Here is a 21,400-nt window from a genome sequence, read left to right on the forward strand (position 1 = left end):
CTTTTTACTTAAAACTTTTGACTTAGTATCTTGAAATAATGACTTTTCTCATTAGTTGATGTATCTAGAGATTAGAGCTAAGCTGCAATAGCGTAAGTCAATATTTAGAGAAAACAATGAATCGTTTTATCATATCTCATCGTTTGGAGATAATAATTCATTATTTTGACATCATAAGTCAAAATTGTGTTATTATTATTATTATTAATAATAATAATAATCCTGCGTATCAAGTATCTAATTTTTAATAAGGCAGGGAAATAAGGGGAAGGACAAAGTGGGTACAGCATGAGACAAATCATTTTTGCTGTAATTGCATGGTATTGTGATGCTGTTACAGCTCACATATAAAATAAGAATGCCTAGTGGTTTGGTAGGCTTTATTTGTTCAGTAGGCATCTCAAGCTCCTGAGAATTGATTAACAGAGCAATTAGAGCTGATCACAGGGCACAGGACATATTTTGAGAAGAGCACAGCATGTGTGCGCATGGAGGACACGCTTAGCATCACAGGCTAACCTACAAAAACAATGTGTGATTTTTTTATTTGTGCGCTCATGTGTGCGTATGTTCGCACATGCATGTAGCCGGCTGTAACTTTCAGCACTAAAAGCACACACATGAAATTCAAGGCGATGCCAGCAGCTCATGCTAGCATTAGCTCCTAATATGTAGGAGAGCATTTGGAGCAGTGTGCAGGTGCTGCTCTGCAACTGTGGCCTGCATGTGAGAAGTGTGACGCTAAACTAACATGACAGCGGCACATAAAGTCTGCTCCCGTTCCTCGCGCTCCCCTCTGGCACAGCAGGAGCCTTTAAAGGGGCAATGCTGACACAAGGCGGGACCACCCAGTAATGCAGCGCTAGAAAGACCAACGACAATTTAAGAACGGGGCTGATCCCTGGAGTGACAATTAACGTCCAGTATGAATTACATATATAATCATAGCATTTATAGTGAAAAAGTATCATGACTGAAATCCTCAATGCAACACCTTTAACGTAAAGCTATATTAATGGGAGTTCTAATGAATCTAAGCCTTAAAAGTGTATTTCATTTTTTTTTATCTTTGTCTAAAAGGTCTTTTAATTTTATTTATTATGATGTTTAAGGCAAAAGTGATGTGGTCAGGATTTCTCAGAACAAAGACTGGTGTATTGTTTAATGACCAAAGGCATAATCTAAGATAAAAGCCAAGAGAGATTAAATTAATTCTACAGCATTTCACGCATAACCTCTACATGCTGAATTGTACTGTACAGTCAACTGCCAATGATAATCATTTCAAGGAATTTTTTTTGTACTTAGCAAAAGAACAGAGGCTGAAATAATACTTAGATTGACGCAACTGGCCACAAGTGCTTATAATAGGCTGACGCAACTGCCCTTTAGTTTCTATTATAACTGTGTTGTGAGTCAAAAGGCTCTTCTGTTCTTTTCTATGCAGGGGTGAGCGGGGTCGGAACAATGTTCACACACGTCATATCTCAGAGTATATCCCAGGCATACATCAGCAAACAGAATCTGACCATCTTGGCTAACAAACAGATAATGGTGGCATTAAAAGAATGTTTTAAAGAATTTTTAAGGAATTAAGCAACAAAACAGAAATAATCATTTGGTTGGAACCAAAATACACATATACACATTAAATGATTTTTTAAAATCAATTCAATATTAGGAACACTTCTACATTTATTTATACCATTGGATTGTATCAAACAGTGCTGGACAAAGTAAGCAGCTCGAGTGAAAGTAGGTATGTACTGGACGACTGGACTACTACTGCATAGTATTCACTGATTACCTATTCATTCCGTGATCAGTACAAAGTTCTCCTTATTACATATAAAGCTCTGCATGGCCTGGCTCCTCAATGTGTGGCTGAGCTTCTTCATCTATATGTCCCATCCTGTACTTTAAGATCCCAAACTTTGGAACTTCTTCATGTCCCAAGGTTTAAATTGACTTCTATGGGTGGTTGATCGTTTAGTGTAGTAGCTCTCAAAAACATAAGGCAGGTTGGATCCATGGATTCATGCTGTTGGCGACCCTACCATCAGTGTGCCTCAGCAGAAATCAAACCAGGCTACATTTTTCCCGTCTTCAAGTGTCCAGTTTTGGTGAGCCTGGCCTAACTGCAGCCTTGGCTTTCTGTTCTTGACTGACAGAAGCGGAACCTGATGTGCTCCTCTGTTGTTGTAGCCCATCCACCTCAAGATTCTGAAATGCTTTTCTGCTTACCACAAGTGTACAGAGTGGTTATCCGAGTTACCATAGCCTTTCTGTCAGCTTAAACCAGTCGGATTATTATTTTTTCTTTGGAAGATGTTTTCCTCCGCAGAACCTCTGCCCATCTGGCACCACCAATCATGCCACATCACATTTTTTCCTTTTATGATGATTGAAGTGAAGATTACCTGGAGCTGCAGGTTCCACTTGCAAGATTGGCTGATTAGATGACTGTGTGAACAAGATGATGCACAGAAGTTCCATTTCTAGTAAATAAAATGAGTATATTTATGTATCTCGCTGTTAAACATTTGAATACTGTTAGAAGAAAAGTTATCCCCACTTGAGGAGGTTGTAACTTTCAGAGCCCTTGAAAAAAAAAAAAGTGGTCAAGAGGGCAGTCACTCGTTACAGCTCTGTGAGAATTCCCCAGACTGACCAAGAAGTTAGCACTGTGCCAAGCAACCTCTGTGCCTGTTCTAACCTATGCAGAAACGTGTCAACATTATTTTCATAGTAAAGGACTACATGCTACAGACGAGAACATCAACAGTGTGGCATGTTTAACTTGCACTCGTTATTTCTAAAACACCATATTTCATCTTTACTATCTAATGCCTATTTCTAAAGTCTACTCCTTATCCTCAAGGCTGCTGCTGGATGACTTCAGCAGGATGATTAGTACGATGTGGAGTAGTTTTCAGTCAAACTACGACTTTCCATCTAAGGCCTGGACTTTGTTTAGGCAGTGGAAAAACCATAAATCACAGTCTGGCTCTGAGGCTTAAAAGAAAGATCCTGAGGACACTTCTTCCTTTGCGGCTTAATGTCTGTCGAAGGTCTCCATCACTGACCATGCCAGTATCTTATTATAACCAGGAAGAAAAAAAAGACCATTTTAGTTTTGTCTGTGTACTCTGGGTTTACAGAGGTCTATGAGCTGCCATTAAAGGAATGCAAAACTGTCATAATGTCAACGCTGCTCATAATAAATGAATGCATTATACAGCTGATGAAGTGACTCCAGCTTTGCTGTTATCTTTTCTTGCACGGAGTCCTTTCATATTCCCGATGACATCATTCATCTTAACCTGGAAGGAATCGCCATGATGTGTCTTTGTCACTGCCCATTCCTTCTAATGTTCAAATCGACTCCGCAGCTCAGCCCTGCTTCCTTGACAACTCTGTTGCTGTGGTAACACTGTGCACCTTGGGGATACCTCTTTTGTTTTGTCCTGATATGTTTGCTGCCTTCCCCTTCCTTCTCTTTAACTGCCACCGATTCATTATCCCCTTCAAAGAAGTATCTCTCAAGGTAAGAATTTGTCATTTCTAAGAGAGCTAGCCCTGCTGTTGAATGGGTCTATATTTATAATCACGACAGATTCAGACGCAGAGATTAGAATATGAGCACAATTGCTTGCAAGTTTGTTCGTAATGCTTTGGCACCATCTTGAGATGGCCTGAATCTGCCTTTCTGAGTTCATAAAACGTGTGGACTGTTGAATACTAGATTCCAAGCTTTGGTCTACTGAATCAGGCCAAATATACCTTTCATTCTGCTCTGATTTTGCTGAAACTGAGTTGAGAAAGGGGTGAAAAGGCAAGGCGTTTTATATGAAGTATTACACTTTGTACTTTTAAAAGGTTCTTTATAATTGTCCAACCAATAGCTTTTCACAGATGCCATTTTGCACATATGATTCCAGAAGAAGTAAATCAGTAAATTTGGAATTGACACCAACAACGACCAACTGCTTAGTGGGATTTTTTTCAAATCCTGTGATTCATCCACTCCACAGATGATTATAGAGTACAGTACAAGACTGCCAATCAGCCAAAACTAGCTGCAGATTTGCTGTACCAATGATGTTGTACAGTTCAGATCAGGTCAGACCTAACTATACTTGTATCAAAGCAAACACACTTTTAAAGCCATACGTAGAGAAAAAACAGTGTGTTTACGCAAAAGTACATTGAAGTTTTATCAAATGTTCTTCTCTTGAATACCTTCATAGCCTTCACTATTCAAAAGCTGGCTAGTACTCCTGCTTTTATCACATTGTTTCTTGAAATTAATTTAAAACATGGCAAGGCAGGTACGGTCAAAAATCTTCTCTACATCTCAACACACTTCATCTGCATCACACTGAGGCACTTCATTTGTGTGATCTACCCAGAGAAAGAGTCGTATAAAGTGTGACGCATAAAACTACCAAGTAGTACAATCACAAGTTTAGAGTTCCATCTCTGGTAATGCCACGGCCATCAATGGCAGGTAGTCTAAGAGAGCTGGCTAGGAGGATGGCCCTCCTTCTTCCATCATTACTCTGTATAATTCTAGCCAAAATGGGCATCTGTTAGCTGATGTGATGAAATTGGCAGTTAGCATTCTCCTCCAAGCCTGTTATGGTGCCCAAAGACGTTGTGCAAGCAGGAGTTTGAAAAGATACAGCGGCTGGTTTCAGTGAAAGCAGCTTGGCATCACTGTGTGATGGAAGAAACCTAGTTAGTGGGTGGGAATGACTAAAACTTGTGTGCTTTTTTTAACGTAGGCATCACTTAGTTCTGTTTTTAGATGCACCAGATGATGCTTTTGACAAGTCTGGCAAAGAAAACCTTGTAGTAAGCATTCTCTATTTTGGAAAACATGCATCACTTCTAACATTTTTATCTCACCATTAACAATTAATCAGGCCTAATATAAATACATGCAATATTTCATCAAAATATACATCCAAAATACTGTACATATACAGTCATGCACGGATTTACATCTAGGCTTGGACTAACTAGACTTGTAATACCACTAAAATCTTTTTTTTTCGCTCTAGGCTTAGACCTAATTAGTCTGGAAACCAGACAAAAAGTGTATAGAACATATATATATATATATATATATATATATATATACTAGGATGTCATGTATCATGATAACATTAATATTGTTTTGATGTTAATTATTAATATTACTGTTCTGATCTAATAGAACACACAGTACATATATAATCAGCGCAATGAGAGGAGGCAGAATATTTTCATAGGCACTAACCTGTGAGAATGTTTTCAGACAGGACATTGACCTGCACCTCCACGGAGTGCTTGGAAGTGTAGGTGATCTCAGCGCTCACATGGGCCACCTCACCGATGAACATAGGGTGCAGGAAATCAGTGCGTTCCACTCGAGCCAGGGCAGCCACACAGCGATCCTGCACGGACAAACAAAAAGAAGCCTTTAACTCCTCCTTCAGGTGTTTAAATCAATGTGCTTCCTCTTCGTTTACAAGTCAACAAATCAATTAGAGCTTCAAAAGAAAAAAAAATGTCATCAAGTACTCTGTAGGTAGATTACTTGATCTGGCACTGTTCATTATAAATCAACAAGAAACAAATCCATACGTGGCCTCTACGGATATGTCAGTGTTACCATTTCATCAGTTTAAAATCAGAGCTTTATAGAGACACCTAGAAAGGTTCTACACTAGCAAAAACAAGGATCTGCAATTAAAGAGCTAAACAGTATGAATGCATGTTTTAAATGGCCAGTTTTGTACAATTTATGGCTGTGTGCTGTTCTCTAGTGGCCAGAGCTAGCACTGCATTTTTGAGGCTTCTTAAATGAGCAAATATTTTGATGTAACAACCTTTCTGGATCTTTGTTTGCCATTTCGTTTTTCGCATAATTTCAATTTTGTATCACAAACAACTAAAGCCAAGTCACTATTTGACAAAGATGTTTCCAGTTTTTCTCATTTAGGGCTGTGCAGTGAATCCTTTTTTTAGAATGAACTCTGACTTGAGCCGTTCTGAACGCTGTTGGTGAACGCTGAAACACCACAGATGTAACGCTTCACCTCTCAATACCATACAGTTGTGTCTTGATTCAGTACATTTTTCAATAAAGTAAAAACAAGGACTTTCCATTTTCAGTTTATTAGAGCATTCAACATTATAAAAGTGCAATTTATTAACAAAAGCTGTGCTTTCTTGTGCACTATGATGAAGCTAATATGTTAGCCACAAGCTAACATGCTAGATACAAGCTTACATGCTAGACACAAAACAACAATTCACAAAATGCAATTTAAACCATTTTTGTGGAAACAGCAGAAATAAGAAGCTGAAATGTGTCTTACTTTTTTTCAGTCAATGTATTACAGCATTCACCATTACAGAAGCTGTATTTGTCTGATCTATTGCTCCTAAGCTAAAAGTTAATATATTAGCCATAAGCTAATATGCTAGACACATGCTAACATGCTGGGCACAAAACAATGCGTTTATTAGCGCATTCAAAATTCGAAAGGTACAACTGGAACAAGCTGTGCTTCATATTTTTTACATGTATCTATGTATGTATCTATGTATGTATACATTTTATATATCTATCTAATGCTCTAGCTAGAAGCCACATTAGCCACGAGCTAATACACTAGCCACAAGCTAACACGCTAGTCAGAAAACAACGATACAGGTGTAACGATTCACGAAATTCAGAATTCAAAACAGTACACTGGTATGTTGATTCAATACATTTTTTGACACAGGAAAAATAACAAGCTTCTTAATGTTTTTTATTTTTAATTTTTCAGAATTCAACATAAAAGCACATCAACAAACAAGGGCTCTGCTTTAGTGTCAAGATACGTTATATTGTTACTTCCCTACTAAACACAGCTCAGCCTCCAAAGCCACAAACACAAAACGCAGTGATTAATAACCTTTCTACTGTAAATAAAACGACTGAGTACCACCAACACCACAGCGGTGTTAAACTGCCATGCAAATGAAAACTGGAATTTCCCCACAGCAATATCATTCAGCCACACCAGCAGTGGCTCACTTCCTCAACATCCAGTTAAGCAGGAGAGTCTTAGACTATGCTCTCTAAGCAAAAAGAACGAAACCTTACTTGTAACCTACATCTCCTTTTATGTACGCTAAATCCACACTCTTTAGCTGATCAAACGCAGGGAGAAGATCCTGCAGGGTGCCCCACTTCTCTTGAGAAACGCAAGCTTGCTGTATAAACATGTAGTCATATTGGGAAGTCCTAGAAGTGAGCAGAGATGGTTCATTTGTTCCGTACTCAAGTTCTCAAGGGGTTTCCTTTGGATCATTGTGCCGATCAGCAGTTAGGAGCTAATTAAGAAAGGTTTGAGAAAAAGCAGTAGCAAGCTAACTAACATGACTTTCCTCACCAAGAGACTGGCAGTCTCCCTGAGTGGACTAATTTGTCTTCATCAACTATGAATTTCCCAACCAAAAGACACTCTACAGGATCTTGTCAGGGTTTTGGGCAATTACAGACTGTGGGCTAGGTTTGCAAGCCAGCAGGAGAAAGTACAGCTTTGACTTCTCATTTCAAGCCTTGGCTAGCAACATTAGCACTGTGCTAGGCTAACCGGTGCTTGACTGTATTAAAGAGGCATTCGGCACCAAAACTAGCATTCACAGGTTTCAAAGGATTCCGTGGTACCCTAAAGGATGCATCTTCAGTACCTTTATTTAAGGAACACAATTGTACTATAGTCGGTTATGATTATATTATTTAACTTGCAGTCACTCATATAGACTATCATAAGATCACTGCTGTACTTTTGAGGGTAAATTTACATTGCTTGTACACTGATAAACAAAAATGTGTCTGTACAGTACCTTGTTTTCTGACAGAGAGCTTTTACGCGCACTTAATAATCTGATCAGTTAGCTGATTAAGTGGTCATGTAAACAGCACACGCCCATTTCTTCAATTGGTTTAAGGCCTAGAAATTCAGTTCAGTAATAGGGTTTTTCAGCGCATGTATACTCTTACTCTGATTTCTCGGTCTGTGCATGTGCAAAAACAGACTGCTGTCCTTTAAATACCAAGCAGCCTTTAACACAGCACCCGCAAGTCCAGCAACAAAACACTTTTGGAACAATGTTCAGTAACACTTTACTGTAGGGTGCTGTTCATAAGGCTACATGACACCTATATAAGGTGTCATTAAAGCTGACATAACCCTACATAACAATTTCTAAATGCTTATTACAACAGGCATCATCCGTCATAAAGGCTACTTTAGTTGACTTTGATCAAAATTGGCAAATGTAACCTTTATACCGGAGTGACGTTTATTGGAACAAGCCTTTATAAACAGTTATGTAGGGTTATGTCAGATGTAATGACAACCTTATGTAGGTGTCATGTAGCCTTATGATAACAGCACCCTACAGTAAAGTGTTACCCAGTGTTCTTCTAGATAATGTATATTCATATTTTCTGCTAAAGTCAGCAAAGTCCACAAAAAAAACACCGCACCATGATGTTTGAGCTTTACATGATGTTTACGTCACATCCTTTTCTGTGAGTTTATTGATGGGTGGCAAAGTATCAATCCAGTTACTGGCCAACTCTTGTAGACCCAGCATTTTCCCATTATCCCATTACCCAAGAGCATGCTACTTTTTCTTAGATTAGAGTTTTGTAGATTATTAAGTGCATGTAAACACATGTATAGTCATGTTCCTTCTGTATTTGCTAGCTAGTACAAAACATAAACACACACATAATCTCACTGTAGAGATTGCTACAGCACCACCGATCTAATAGTTACATTTTCCATTTCCGTCTTTTTGAGCAGTGTTGTAGCATATTACTGAGTTAATTTGCTCTGTACCACAAACTTCGTCTCATATAAGCCACACAAATGATGCACTGGGTGTAAGACAAGAAGGGAGTGATGCAATTAGGCCGTGAAGATATAAAGCAGGTGCAGAGCACATCCAGGTGGTCCTTGTCATTAATCTGAGCGAAGAACTGAGCCTAAACTAGGGCTGAACAGGACTATGACAAAAATATTATACATATAAGTTCTAAAATATATCAAATTCAATATCGTCATGGATTTTTTCTAAATATGTTATAATACCAGATGATATTTAATATTTAGTTACCGATTCCTTGCTTCCTGAGCGCTGGTACTCCCTTAATTAATCAGACCGAAAGACTTCAAAAGTTTCACTATTATTCATGTATTTCAAACTCAATGCAATCTGAAGCACCCAGAAAATGACGTACATTGCAGTATTTTGTAGGTGCTGAATTGATGAAACTGGTGTCGATACCAGCCTAAGACTGGCACCAACAGAACTTACTGGTACTCAAGGGCCTTTTTGCAGTTGAAGCCAATTGCTAGTTAGCAATTTTTTTGCTCTTCCACATAAACATAAAGTCACCAAAAACTACATGACCAATAAGTGCACCAGAGCATAAACTAGAATGGTACATTAATTTGTTGATACCCTCATTTTTAAAATCACTATGCTTAAAGTTAACTGAGTTTACATAAGCTAGTTAGGAAGCTAACGCTATTAGCACTTATGCTAGCCTCCACCATCGATGCACCGAATGGGTTTTGCTAGTTTTTTTTCACACTTGACAGAAAAACTGAAGCTTTATGTGATTTTGCATATCATTCTATGTAACTGTAGATGTTTTTGAGTATGTTATTTCAAATCCACCAAGAAGATAAGCTAACTAGCGAGCGAGGTAGATAATAGTCAAAAAGAGGAGCCTAAAATGACCAAAAAGACAGTTCAAACATTAACTGTGGTTATTACGATGGTTTCATTGGTTCCCATTCAGGTCAGTTCTTGCTTTTGAATATGCAGGGTTTTTTTTAAACAAGTTGCCACCTGACCACAAAACCTATGAGCGAACAACAGAATATCATAACTATGTAGAATCAATTGCACAAATTATAGAAGTCAAATCCATCCAAAAGCTCAAAATCCTCTGCATTACTATACAATATACATTGCACAAGGGACAACCACTGGATCCTAGGCTTCATCTTGTGAATTAAGGTGTGGGAGCTGCAGTGTCCACAGGACAGTAACTCACCCCGTTTTGAGTATTGCAATGGCGCGTTCCAATGATGCACCCAGCTTCCTCAATCATTTTCAGGATTGTGCCACCATGTACATTACCCACAATGTTGGCGTCATCAGGACACATGATCCTGAAAACAGAAGAATCAATGCTTAATTATCTGGACCTTACAAAATGGACATCAGTCACAAGTCAAGAAACCCTGTATTCCACAATTCAAGTTTCTCAGGGATGAGTTAGTCGACATCATCGCATTCCTGGGTGTCAAGGATACAGAAGATGCTGCAATGGTGTGTGGGAATACATCAACAACATGCTTCTGGAGTTATTACACAAATATGGGTATGATGGTGTCACCTTTATAAACTCTGTGCTGTGTATTTTGTTTTTCCTTCTTATTTCTTTGTTCCATACAGTATTAGAAACAGCATTTACTTCAGCTTAGAAAGTGAAGTTGTACATTTATGATCCATCCTACAATGGAAATCAGACACAACCATGTCCAGTCTGGGAACAGCACAGCATCACAAAGCAGAGCAGGTGGGATCTGTCTTGCTCAAGATACAATCCAGGAATAACATGTTCTTCCAGTTTGCCGGTTCAGCTCTCTCATCACTAAGCCACCAGTATGGTTCTTCTAGATAAAGTAGATTACCTTTCACCTAAATACTGTTATGAAGACTGTGTGTTACATAAATGCATCTGCTTTGATAGAGCTGGTGACACAAAACTGGTCTGGTAGCAGTTCTGGTAGAAGTTAACATACTCTGCATACTTCACCTTAAGGAACCTGAGCCATGTCTGGAGGTTGGAAAAAAAAAACCTGAGATACTTGTAACAAATCTGCTTATCTAGGCTTCTAAGAGTTGTAATTTAAGTAAGAGAAAGAACATTTAACAGAATGACACAGGCACATGGTGCAACGATTGTGTATAAACTGTGAAAAAAAGAAAGAAACTAAGTGCTAAGAGGAGAAAGACTGAGAGCAGTACCACATCTGTCTGGGTGATGTGTGATGTACATATACAGTACCTGCAAAGCTGAAGAACAGGAGCCATGTGTGGTAGCAGTCAAATCAGTCTAATGGCCTGGGCAGAAGACAACGAGTCTAGGAGGAGGCTGCCTGAAGTGTTCTGAGCTGGAGAAGACTCATACATTCATCCCTCCCATTACTACACAACGTCAGCCATGACATCATCATTCCCTCCACCACTAACATGGCTCTCACTCTGACTGATTCACCCTGATTCTGGCCACATGCTCCTCAGCCAATGAGAGCGGCCCGGCAGCAGGGGTTGCTGAGGCAACCTCTTGAGTAAGAGGAAACGGACGGTGTGATTTTAGGACGCTTATGATAAGAGGCGTGGATGCACTGTTGACTTTCCTAACCACATGCTGTAAATGTGCTGGTGAAGTCAACTGAAAGCAGTAGCATGGTTTCACTGCCGCTGTGACAATGACAGACAGTGCAAGGGAAAGAGTTTTACTAGCAATCTATGACATCAGTACCAGCTCAGCCCAGCAGGGCCAACACAGTCTCCACAATGTCACGTTAACCATCACAGAGGTTAAAGTTAACAAATGAACAAACTGTTCCTTGTTCAACAAAACAGGCCTGGGTTTCCAGAAGTGTCTCAGCACAGAGACAACTCCTATTGTGAGCATCACACTTAACACTCTTTCAATTGAGATGAACTTAATACCAAGTTGCTTTTGGGAAACTTGGCTCTGGTTTGTTAAAAGAAAAAAATTATGCAAGTAAGCCTTGTTTTCAGTGGCCGTGGTCTTCTTCGAATGCTGATTTGTTTTTCTGGCTTTTACCCCTGAGGAAACCTGTGTCTAAAGGTGTTTTACTGCCACACCAGATCTTTTCGTAGCACAAAACTGGAACTGTGTGTTTCAATTGGCCAATTGCAGTACCAAAGGTTCCCGGTTTATGGTTTCAGTAACCTTCCTAAGATTGGTACCTAAAGGACTCAAGGGTATTCCCTACTTGCGGCCAATAGCATGTTAGTTAATTCCTTACTCTTCCAAGTGAAGATAAAATCACTAAGCACCAAGACCATTAAGAACAGAATTTAACCTAAAACTAGAGCGGTATACTGATGTGTCGATTCCTTACTTTATAAAAGGTGACATAAGCTAGTTAGGAGGCTACAGCTAACACTATTAGCACTTGTGCTAGCCTCCACTATCGATTAAAGGAATGAGTTTTGCTAGTATTTTCATACTTGACAGAGAAGACATGAAGCTTTTCATGATTCTGCACATGAATTTATGTAAAGGGGGACTTTTTGAGCGCGTGCAATGCAGAATATTATTCAAATCAACCAGGATGACTGGTTAGACAGTGTAGTGGTTAACACCTCTGCCTTCTACGCTGTAGACTGGGGTTCAATCCCCCACCTGGGCAAACACCCTACACTATACCAATAAGGGACCTTGAGCAAGACTCTCAACACCACCTTGGCCTACCTGTGTAAAATGTTCAAATTGTAAGTCGCTCTGGATAAGAGTGTCAGCAAAATGCCGTAAATGTAAATGACTAGCAAGCAAAATAGCTAATAGTCAAAGTAGATGCTTTAGAGGAGAAAAAAAGACAATTAAATAATGAATTGTGGTTAATACGATTAGCAATGTGTCCTTGTGAATAGTAGTAAGCTGGCAGGAGAATGATGTAAAGCAGCAGCTAAAACATTTGTTCTTTTATATTTCAAATCAATGGAAAAACAGGTGGATTTCACACCCTGTATTCTATCTTTAAAACAGATACACCAGCACAAAAAGTGCACTTTCATAAATTTGACTTCATATTTTGCAGTTTCATCCACCAGCATTTCTCTTCTGACACCTTCTTTGGGTCAGAATTTCTCAAGGTTTCTTGACTGGTTCCTTCCAATTGTAACAGCCTTCGATGATGTAGCGGCCTATAATTTCAGCCCACCTCTACCACAGCCTAGCTTAAAACTCAATGTCCTGTTTTTGGCATTTTTTTTTCCTTGAGGTACAAAAAGATTCACAAAGTTCTCCACAACAGTTCTTACACCACTTTTTTTGCTGTTTTTGCTCAAACATTCAGTGTTGGGAGCAAAAATGTGCTTTAGACTTATTTGATAACCACTGTTCTAGAATGAGTAAGCATTTATAAAATAGATGGGTGTTTCCAACTAGTAGAGCGAGTTAACTCGTGCCAGATGGCGATTGTCTGACGTATGGAGTTGATCACTGATAGGAAACGCAGTCTCTTTCTATTTATCACACATAAATGAGTGTCTAGATTCTTATAAGCAAGACCATAGGTAGTGTATCTCAAATGAAGAGGGATGTGAACAAGCAACAACGTTGACACTCTTCTCCTAAAACCTATTATCGTATCCATTTTTTCTCATATTAACAGCTCAGTCAGTGCAATCTCAACACAAAACCAGAAGCCAGCACATAATTACTTCAACATACAACATTCATATCATTTGCAGGGAGTTGTCCTTGCAATTTAAGCTTTTGATTTCTCTTAAGCACCCCATGCAATCACAAGATTTAATCCTACCTAAGCGGAATACTGTGGTGAAGGAAGCATCTGACTTCTTTCAGAAATATCCTGCCATTCAGCATGCTGCAGCAGAGGTCTGAATTAAACCTAAGCCCAGTGACCAACGCTAGAAGTTAAAACGCTCCATATATGTTCTTGACGTCAGTAATCAGCCTGATCCACACTACCAGGTAAATTCGGTATCCGTGCAACAGCTGTGAGTGCAGAAGCTGTGTGTTCGCCCAAACAAATATGGTGTGTCTGTTCTCTCTCTCTCTCTCTCTCTCTGTCTCATGTACTTTGGACTTATTTTTGCTATTGCAATCAGTGCTATTAATATATATATATATACACCGATCAGGTATAACATTATGAGCACCTACTTGTTTCTACGCTCACTGTCCGTTTTATCAGTTCCACTTACTGTATAGCTGCACTTTGTAGTTCTACAGTTACAGACTGTAGTCCATCTGTTTCTCTGATACTTTATTAGCCCCCTTTTACCCTGTTCTTTAGTGGTCAGGACCCCCATGGACCCTCACAGAGCAGCTGGATCATTCTCAGCACTGCAGTAACACTGATGTGGTGGTTGTGTGTTGTGCTGCTACGAGTGGATCAGACACAGCAGTGCTGCTGGACATTGCTGCTAGAGGCTGCGCTCAGTGGCCAAGTGAGTACCAGTTTAAACACTCCCTCTCCTATACAATGATCTCTGATATACCGTTATGCGTTTCGACCAGGTTATGTTGCTGATTTAGTCTTTATTATGCAAAAATAAGCTACAGCCTTTCATCCATGTTCCTAACTGATCTCCTCAGATTTCTTGTGTCTCCCTTGAGGTCTTCACCTTCTTACTCTCTTAATATGTGAGATGAAACATTTTAACCATACTGTGCCGCGCTGCATTACTCAGTCATTTAGCTATCAACTGACCAAGATCCTTAAACCAGAGGTGTCAAACTCAACCACTAAAAGGGCCGTATTAAATAATCTCAACAACTCTGTGGACCAGCCGTGTTTTCATTTCATTTTTACTTAACATTTTGCCGTGACCCCAACTGACTACTGTTCATTCAAACTATGCCAAAAGTACAACAGCAAAAAACAGGCACTGAATACTTGAATGATTCAAAAATCAGTTGACACAGACGTCCAAGGTGTTTAATACCACGAAAAGTTCCCTCATAGAAAGTTATTACATGAAATTGTTATAAATACACTGATTAAAGCTTGGGGCATTGTTTCATGATAGTTTTCAGATAAAGCTTTATGCTTAAAACATTAAAATTGAATAAAATAAAAAAAACGTTCATGGCGGGGGGGTACATGCATGAAGTTGTGAGGCAAAATAGCACCCGAAGAAAACATAAGTTTTCAAATTAACCACTATTTTACCACAATCTACATTACATATAAAACTTGCGTAGGCATATTGGTTGATTTGGACAGAAACAAGACAGCACATCCTGATGTAGGCAGTGGGTACCTTTCTCTCTTCTGCTCAAGCCTTTTTTAAACATTGTTGCATGGACTTGCGCTGGAAGTCAAGTCAATTTTAATCTTTAATTATAGCATGTGAGAGTGGCTCGGTGTGAAGTCAACTCTGGGCTATAACTGCACTGCAAAGACTGCGGCCCCTGGTTCCTGTTAGCAACACGGTAAAGAAATCAGAGTTGGCACATTTATCCACAATGTACTATTTCATATTAAACCATTCTCAATGGCCTCGTTTACATCTCGATGAGCAAGTTATGGAGAAACCGGTAGAACTGATACTGAATAACACAAAGCGATAGGGTCCCTAATTTGCTATTCTAAACTCCTGTACCTTACAGCGTAATGTGAGGAGTGTCGTAAGAGCATGCTGCCTCACATGATGCAAGAACTGCACTGGTCTTGTTAATCCTATTACAGTATAGATGTGACCTCCTCAGCCCTGAGACTGGACACTTTAAAAACAAATCTTGTTCTTTGCCACATGCTAAATAACACAATAGATTTTTTTGTTTACTGGGAAACATGTAATATTCAGGGTCTGATATGATGGACAGTTGGAATTAAGCACATGAAATGTAAGATGAAATACAAACATATTTATTACCCCTAACTTATCAAGACACAATGCAAGCACTCGATGTTTCCTGTGCTCGCTGTACAGTGGCATGAAAACGTTCCTGAACTCTTGGAACTGCCTGGACATCTGCATGAATGGCTCATTTTCATGTTGTAATAATAAACAAAGAGCTTTGAAACACAAAGCATACGCACTGGTTTACATGACTAAATCTAGAATTTACCAAAGGTAAAGTAGATAGACTCGTATGTATTATTACACATACTATATATCCATATAGAATAATTCAGAATTAAATTCAGGAAATGCTTAGTTTCTTGTCTGGGTCCGTCATCCTGAAGATACTAGAAATGTTCGTTTTTCAAAATCTTGCATTTTTTATGTGCCTAATTCCAATGTCCAGTATAGTGGACACTGGAATCCACCGAAATCACTACAAAACATTTTTTATCCCCAAACGTGTAAGCTATCATCCACTGCCACTCGTACATAAACATAAGAGTCTACTTTTAGCAAAATAAACAAAATCTACGAATGACTGCATCTGTCATGATGCAGTGAGTGTACTACACTAATCAAATGATTACTGGACATTAAGCTTTCTCTCAAAAATGTGCACCTGCAGAGATAAAAATACAAGCCTCATCTTTTATTATTCACAAGAGGGTCCCTCTAGAAGGACACTCACAGAAACGTTTCTGTAATAAATGCAGGACCATTCAGACACAGTGCTTCCTTTGGTCAGTGAGGTGGTGAGCGTCTGTCTTGCCAACTACCAGGTTTGCACTCTGTTTAATGATTAACCCGTCCAAATACTGAGCCCTGCTGAAACACAGGAGCGAGAATGGTGACATGCCTGCGTCCGCAGAGCTTAAAGGTCACCCTGAAAAAGTCACCCTGTCAGTGAGTGCAGCTGCTCAGTCAGCCTACAGGGGTCAGGAGCGGTAAGGGCTTAGTTTAATCAGCTTGTCCAGTCCCCCCGGAGTTAGTGATTAACACAAACTAACTGCAAGGCCAGTTAGATTCAGCAGCGCTCGCAGAAACCCAGGCACACGGGTTCTACGTACCTAGAGGTGGCTATCACCACACGGGCCATTACTCTCGCCGCAGGAACACGCAGTGTTTCCAAAAACACGTAAGACCTCACGCGCGCTGCTTGATGACGTGGGCAGCGCTTACGCGGAACGCTGAGGAATGTAAACCGTCCGCCACCAGAGGGCGACAGACTCGGGCGCCGTCGGCGCGTCCAAAACCGCAAACTACCACACTAACGAGTGCGTACGACATAGCAGACTTCCAGGAGAAGGCCGTGCCCCGCTGTGGCAGTGCGTGGTTTTGGACGCTGCTTTAGGCAGCCGTTGTTCTTTCTCCACCCGTTTTCCGGCACACTCAGACCTCGCTGCGATTGGATAGCACATCCACCCTCCTGCGCCGGGATTGGCTGGTGGCCCATAGTCACGGCTAACTAGCCAATCGGAGAGCAGGAGCCGAGATACTTCTCTCCAATCCCGGAGCGGGAGGCGGGGTTTGCCGGAATAGCGGTGGCCTAATAATCAGCGCATCAGGGAATCGCCGGTGTTACCGCGCCCGCTGTTTCTGATGCCGTTTGCTCGGGGGTTAGTGTGGAGATTTATTAAGGGGACGTCCACGTTTTTTCGTGCTCCTCTAGTTTAGAATGAGACAAAGACACATGATCAACATCTCAATGTCAAATGATGTCTAATCCTCATCTCCCCACCTAAAGCCACGCAAACCTCCCTGAACATGTGAACCGTCCCCGGCATGCCTGCCCCGGCATGCCTGCCCCTGTGTCCGCATCACGCCTCAGCCCCAGCATCATTTGTTGAGGTCATCGCAGACGACATGCGACACGCTCGGTAGCGGCTACATGGCGTCGAACCGCATCAGCAAACCGGCTAAAACGCAGTTTCCCCGTCTCGGCGGTGGTTCTCCGTTCAGACGTGGGGCTCCGTCCAGCACGGCGGGACACTGACTGCGCGTCTCAGCTCCCTGCGCTAAACGCCGGAGGTTGTCTAGCCGCGCTGCGCTGCGCTGCGCTAAGCTCCTTGAGAAAGAGCCTCTCTCGCCTCTCGCCGGTGCGGATCTTGCGCTCGACGCTGAACGAAAGCCGAGCGCAAGCCGAGGGCAAGCCGAGGGCTGGCTGTCTCACCTGCAGATCTGAATGGACGGGGAGGTTGGCGGAGAATCGGCGGCAGACATCATGGGCAGCTCTGGTCGACCCCCGGTGCCGGAGCAGGAAGGAGACAGGCTGGCTTGGCTGAAGCCAAATGGTGGTTTGAGGGTGAATCGATTGCTCGCTGGGGCTGCTGCCGCCGAGAGAGGCGTCACGAAAACCGGACACTCGAGCGCTGATGTGAATTATTCAGGAAACGCTCGACGCTCAAAACGGTTTGAAGCGCGAAACCGAAACGCTTCTGAATACTGAACGCGTTTGCTGCCGTCACTGCGGCGTTTTCGTCCTTTCCGTCATAAACGGCTGTATGAAATAAAGTTGGGGTATTTTATTGGATGTTTTTGGACGAGAAGAATCTCCTTCCTGACCTCTTCTGGTACTTTTGAACCGGAATATTATAGACTGCGATGCCTTTGATGGGCCTTCGCGTTTCACACGTGATGAAACTCTCCTGCCGTTCAAGCGTGCATAACCCAATGTGACCACACGGTGGCAGCAGAGACCGCTCTAATTCCTGCTCTACTCCTGCGCTTTCCGTGAGCGCCAATGCTGTGACACAGCGCCCACTCAAATTAAAGGGTGATTCCGGCGATTTTACACCATATGTGCATAATGATGCCGTTAATATATAAACATTAAATAAGTCATAAACATTTAAACAACTCATCCAGAATGCGCTCCGTCCTGGAGAAACCTAACCGAGTCAGAATTGTTCACAATGGTGGTGATGGGAACCAGACGTCCGGAGCGTTTGATGTCTCTGAAGCTCCCTCACAGAACGTAATTGGATGAAATGCGTACGAATACGTTGCCTGAGACATTATTTTGCGATACCTTTAGGATAGGATCTTGGCCTAAAACGGGCATGGCAGAGAAATGAATGGTTCATCAGATTTATTACCATTTTACTACTATTATCAGTATTTAAAAACTCACCACCACCTTTGGTTCGTATCACCAGTGTAAAGAAATCTTAGTTGGCAGGTTTTTCTGCAGTGCACTATTAGACATCAGGACTTTTGTTTGTTTGTTTACATTTCAGCGACTGTATTATGGAGATGTACTGGGAAGTCGGTGGCGCTCCCCTTAAAAGCGCCGGTCGAGCCTTCATTCCCTAGGCCGTCCCAGGCTGTGTGTTAGTTTTCCTCTGTCTCGGAATCATTTCGTTTCTGGTGAATCCTTCACTTGCGTATATATTAATAAAGCAGGACACGGTATTTGGGTAGCCCATTGCTTTTATTCAAAAGTACTGAATAACATACATATACAAACATATAACCAGTACATCCCCCAGAAGGAGACGCTAAAATGAAACACATGGTGCTTACATGCGAACAATCTGCACAAACCCAGAATACTGAAGCCACACGTGCAAATGTCTTACATTGAACAACCCGTGGGGTTTTACATAGGCGTTTTCCACAGCCCCCACCCATTTAACCCCCCCGTCGAAGAGGATAAACAGAACCACGTTATTTACAGGTTACGCGCAGGATCTAGAAGAAAGACGACCGTTTCGAGCCCCGTTGGGACTGGTTAAGCGAAGTAGCGCGAGTATACAATACTCGGGGAATTTGACTCGGTTGATGCCAAGTCAGAGTAAGAGCACGCCAGCACGCACCAGCTGCTTATTTACAACGTGTTTACCAGCGACTATGTACATTTTTTTTGTTGTTTCAGAAAGGAAAGAGTCCAAGTTTTGATGCAACTACCAGGGTCTCCACACGGGGGCGCCAGAGACCGGCGCACTGACGCTCGCCCGGATTTCGCTCCTGGGGGCGTTAGCAGCTTGGAGGTTGCGGAGGCGCTGCTGGGTCTGCGGGGCTACAGAGGCGCTGCGGCCGCAGCAGTGCTGGCACGCCGGGCTGCCGGAGAGCATCGCCCGCTGCATGAACTCATTCACCCGGAGACCTGCTTCCCGGTCCAGGCCGGTGTGAGGGAGCAGCGCCGAGACTCGCTGCAGACACGCTGTATAGCCTTCTCTGTAGCTGTCTGTAGAACCTGAGAGGAGAAGGAAAGAAAGAAAGAGACCGGTTTAGTTTTTAGCTTTTAGTTTTTAGTTAAAAGATGTTTACGAAGAAACTACTAGGCTCCTGAGAGAGAGAGCCAAAGCTGAGGCTTAAGATCAGGCTTTTTACTCAGTTATTAGTCTTAGTACTCAGGGTATTACAGCCTGCGGTATTCAGCAGCTGCACTCTTTACACGGTCCACTGGTTCTTTAGTAGAGGGAGTGGTTCTATCAAGAACCGCGAATTCTGGTTGAAATGGTTCTTCAGACTGGCGGAGAGCGTGTTGTATGGGGTTCTATACTGAGCCTTTTTGGCAGTGGTTCTGCATAGAACCAAAAGAGGTACTGCTATTGTGATCATGCCAAGCATGTAACAATAGAAGAGCCAACTCTGGTGCTCAAAGAGGTTCTATAAGGAACCATAAAGCCACGACACAGTCCCCTTCAACCTCAAGAACCACTTTACCACGCAGAGAACCATTTAAGCATGAAATGCTTTAATACAGAACTCGTGGGTTCGTAATGGGACCATTCCCTTTGCTAAAGAACCCTTGAAGAACCCTCGTTTTAAGGAGCGTAAGCCTGAAGCCAAGTTTGGAAGTGAGGAGCGTCGCCCCGGTTCCTGCTAAGGGAATAACGGGAAGAAGATGAGCACCTTTTGTCGGAGTGGCTGGGATGTCAGTCAGGAACCTGACGGTCATTTCGAGTATGTCAGCTTTCTCCAGCTTCGAGTAGCGGCATTTCTGAAACCACAAAAAAAACACAAGCGACGGTTAGCTCGGCTGGGAACTACATTACCCACAATTCGCAGCGGCTGCGAATATAGTTTAGAAAGGCATCGCAAACTGTCGCCAGCGTTAGCAGCACAGCCTGTATCCGTGTAGTACTGCCGCCGCAGACTGCGCAGGAAATTCAACTCCAGCTCACCTCTTTTCCCACCAGAGGGAGGATGAGGGTCTTCAGCTGGAGCAGGCTGTCATTGATGCGCGCGCGCCTTCTCTTCTCCACCAGCGGCTTCAGAGTCTTTCTCAGCTCGAGAGCCTGTTTCCTCGTGGCTACGGTGCTGGGCGCGTGAGGAGTCATCGTCGAGCTCGCGGCGGCGAAGCTTGTGGCGGTGCAGTGGCCGCGCGCACCTTATATGTGCCCCGAGCGCGTCTCGCGCCGCCCACCAAGCGCGCTGGGCCGCTGAAGTTGGGGGGGCTCGAGAACAATAGACGGAGCGTTTGAAGTCTGTACACGTCACAGGATTTCAAGCGTCTGTTTTGAAATGTGTCTGTTCGCTTTTGAAGTGAAATTCTTCACCAGCCCGTTGTTCATAAACGCGCAGTAGGGTTAACGCGCACTAACACGCGCACGTTTTCCCGGGATAAACGGTGTGAAAATATCTGTCCGATCAGTTTTTTCGCTTTGGTTAGACAATAAACTCACATTTTCGTTGTGTTCTTGACAGTTTTCTCCATATGAACCAGCGCACTGCTTTTGTTGTG

General features: G+C 42.1%; 2 protein-coding genes and 1 long non-coding RNA gene across 6 annotated transcripts in view; 1 reads left to right on the forward strand and 2 right to left on the reverse strand.

The window, feature by feature from the left end:
- acot7 (acyl-CoA thioesterase 7) overlaps positions 1-18,094 on the reverse strand; it is a 116,772-nt gene extending 98,678 nt beyond the window's left edge. Inside the window, exons 1-3 of one of the 4 annotated variants that reach the window (XM_017705779.2) lie at positions 17,882-18,094; positions 10,121-10,238; positions 5,285-5,441 (exon numbers count right to left, since the gene is read on the reverse strand). In XM_017705779.2, the coding sequence (XP_017561268.1) occupies positions 5,285-5,441; positions 10,121-10,238; positions 17,882-17,934 (328 nt within the window). In that variant the 5' untranslated portion in view covers positions 17,935-18,094. Of the gene's footprint in view, positions 1-5,284; positions 5,442-10,120; positions 10,239-11,140; positions 11,244-17,881 lie in introns of those variants that run through there. The other 3 variants (XM_017705778.2, XM_017705777.2, XM_017705780.2) reach the window with 3 other exon arrangements.
- Positions 3,403-20,847, forward strand: LOC119262845. Its single transcript, XR_005129962.1, has 3 exons — positions 3,403-3,547; positions 14,154-14,307; positions 19,586-20,847. It is a non-coding gene; the product is annotated as an uncharacterized LOC119262845 (long non-coding RNA).
- On the reverse strand, positions 19,550-21,072 carry hes2.2 (hes family bHLH transcription factor 2, tandem duplicate 2). The gene is made up of 3 exons (XM_017705781.2): positions 20,841-21,072; positions 20,569-20,656; positions 19,550-19,906 (listed from the first exon to the last, which is right to left on the reverse strand). Exons 1-3 carry the CDS (start codon positions 20,994-20,996, stop codon positions 19,614-19,616), a joined length of 537 nt encoding a protein of 178 aa, XP_017561270.1. The 5' UTR covers positions 20,997-21,072; the 3' UTR covers positions 19,550-19,613.
- Positions 21,073-21,400: the final 328 nt, after the last annotated feature.

Source organism: Pygocentrus nattereri, chromosome 29, assembly GCF_015220715.1.
Source record: "Pygocentrus nattereri isolate fPygNat1 chromosome 29, fPygNat1.pri, whole genome shotgun sequence".
In the NCBI taxonomy this organism is placed as follows: domain Eukaryota; kingdom Metazoa; phylum Chordata; class Actinopteri; order Characiformes; family Serrasalmidae; genus Pygocentrus; species Pygocentrus nattereri.

Coding starts and splice junctions, on each gene's coding strand:
- hes2.2 (XM_017705781.2), bottom strand. CDS start 20,996: ATGACTCCTCACGCGCCCAGCACCGTAGCCACGAGGAAACAGGCTCTC. Junction 20,657..20,840: donor TCCCTCTGGTGGGAAAAGAG/GTGAGCTGGAGT, acceptor TTGTGGTTTCAG/AAATGCCGCTACTCGAAGCT. Junction 19,907..20,568: donor CCCAGCCACTCCGACAAAAG/GTGCTCATCTTC, acceptor TTCTCCTCTCAG/GTTCTACAGACAGCTACAGA.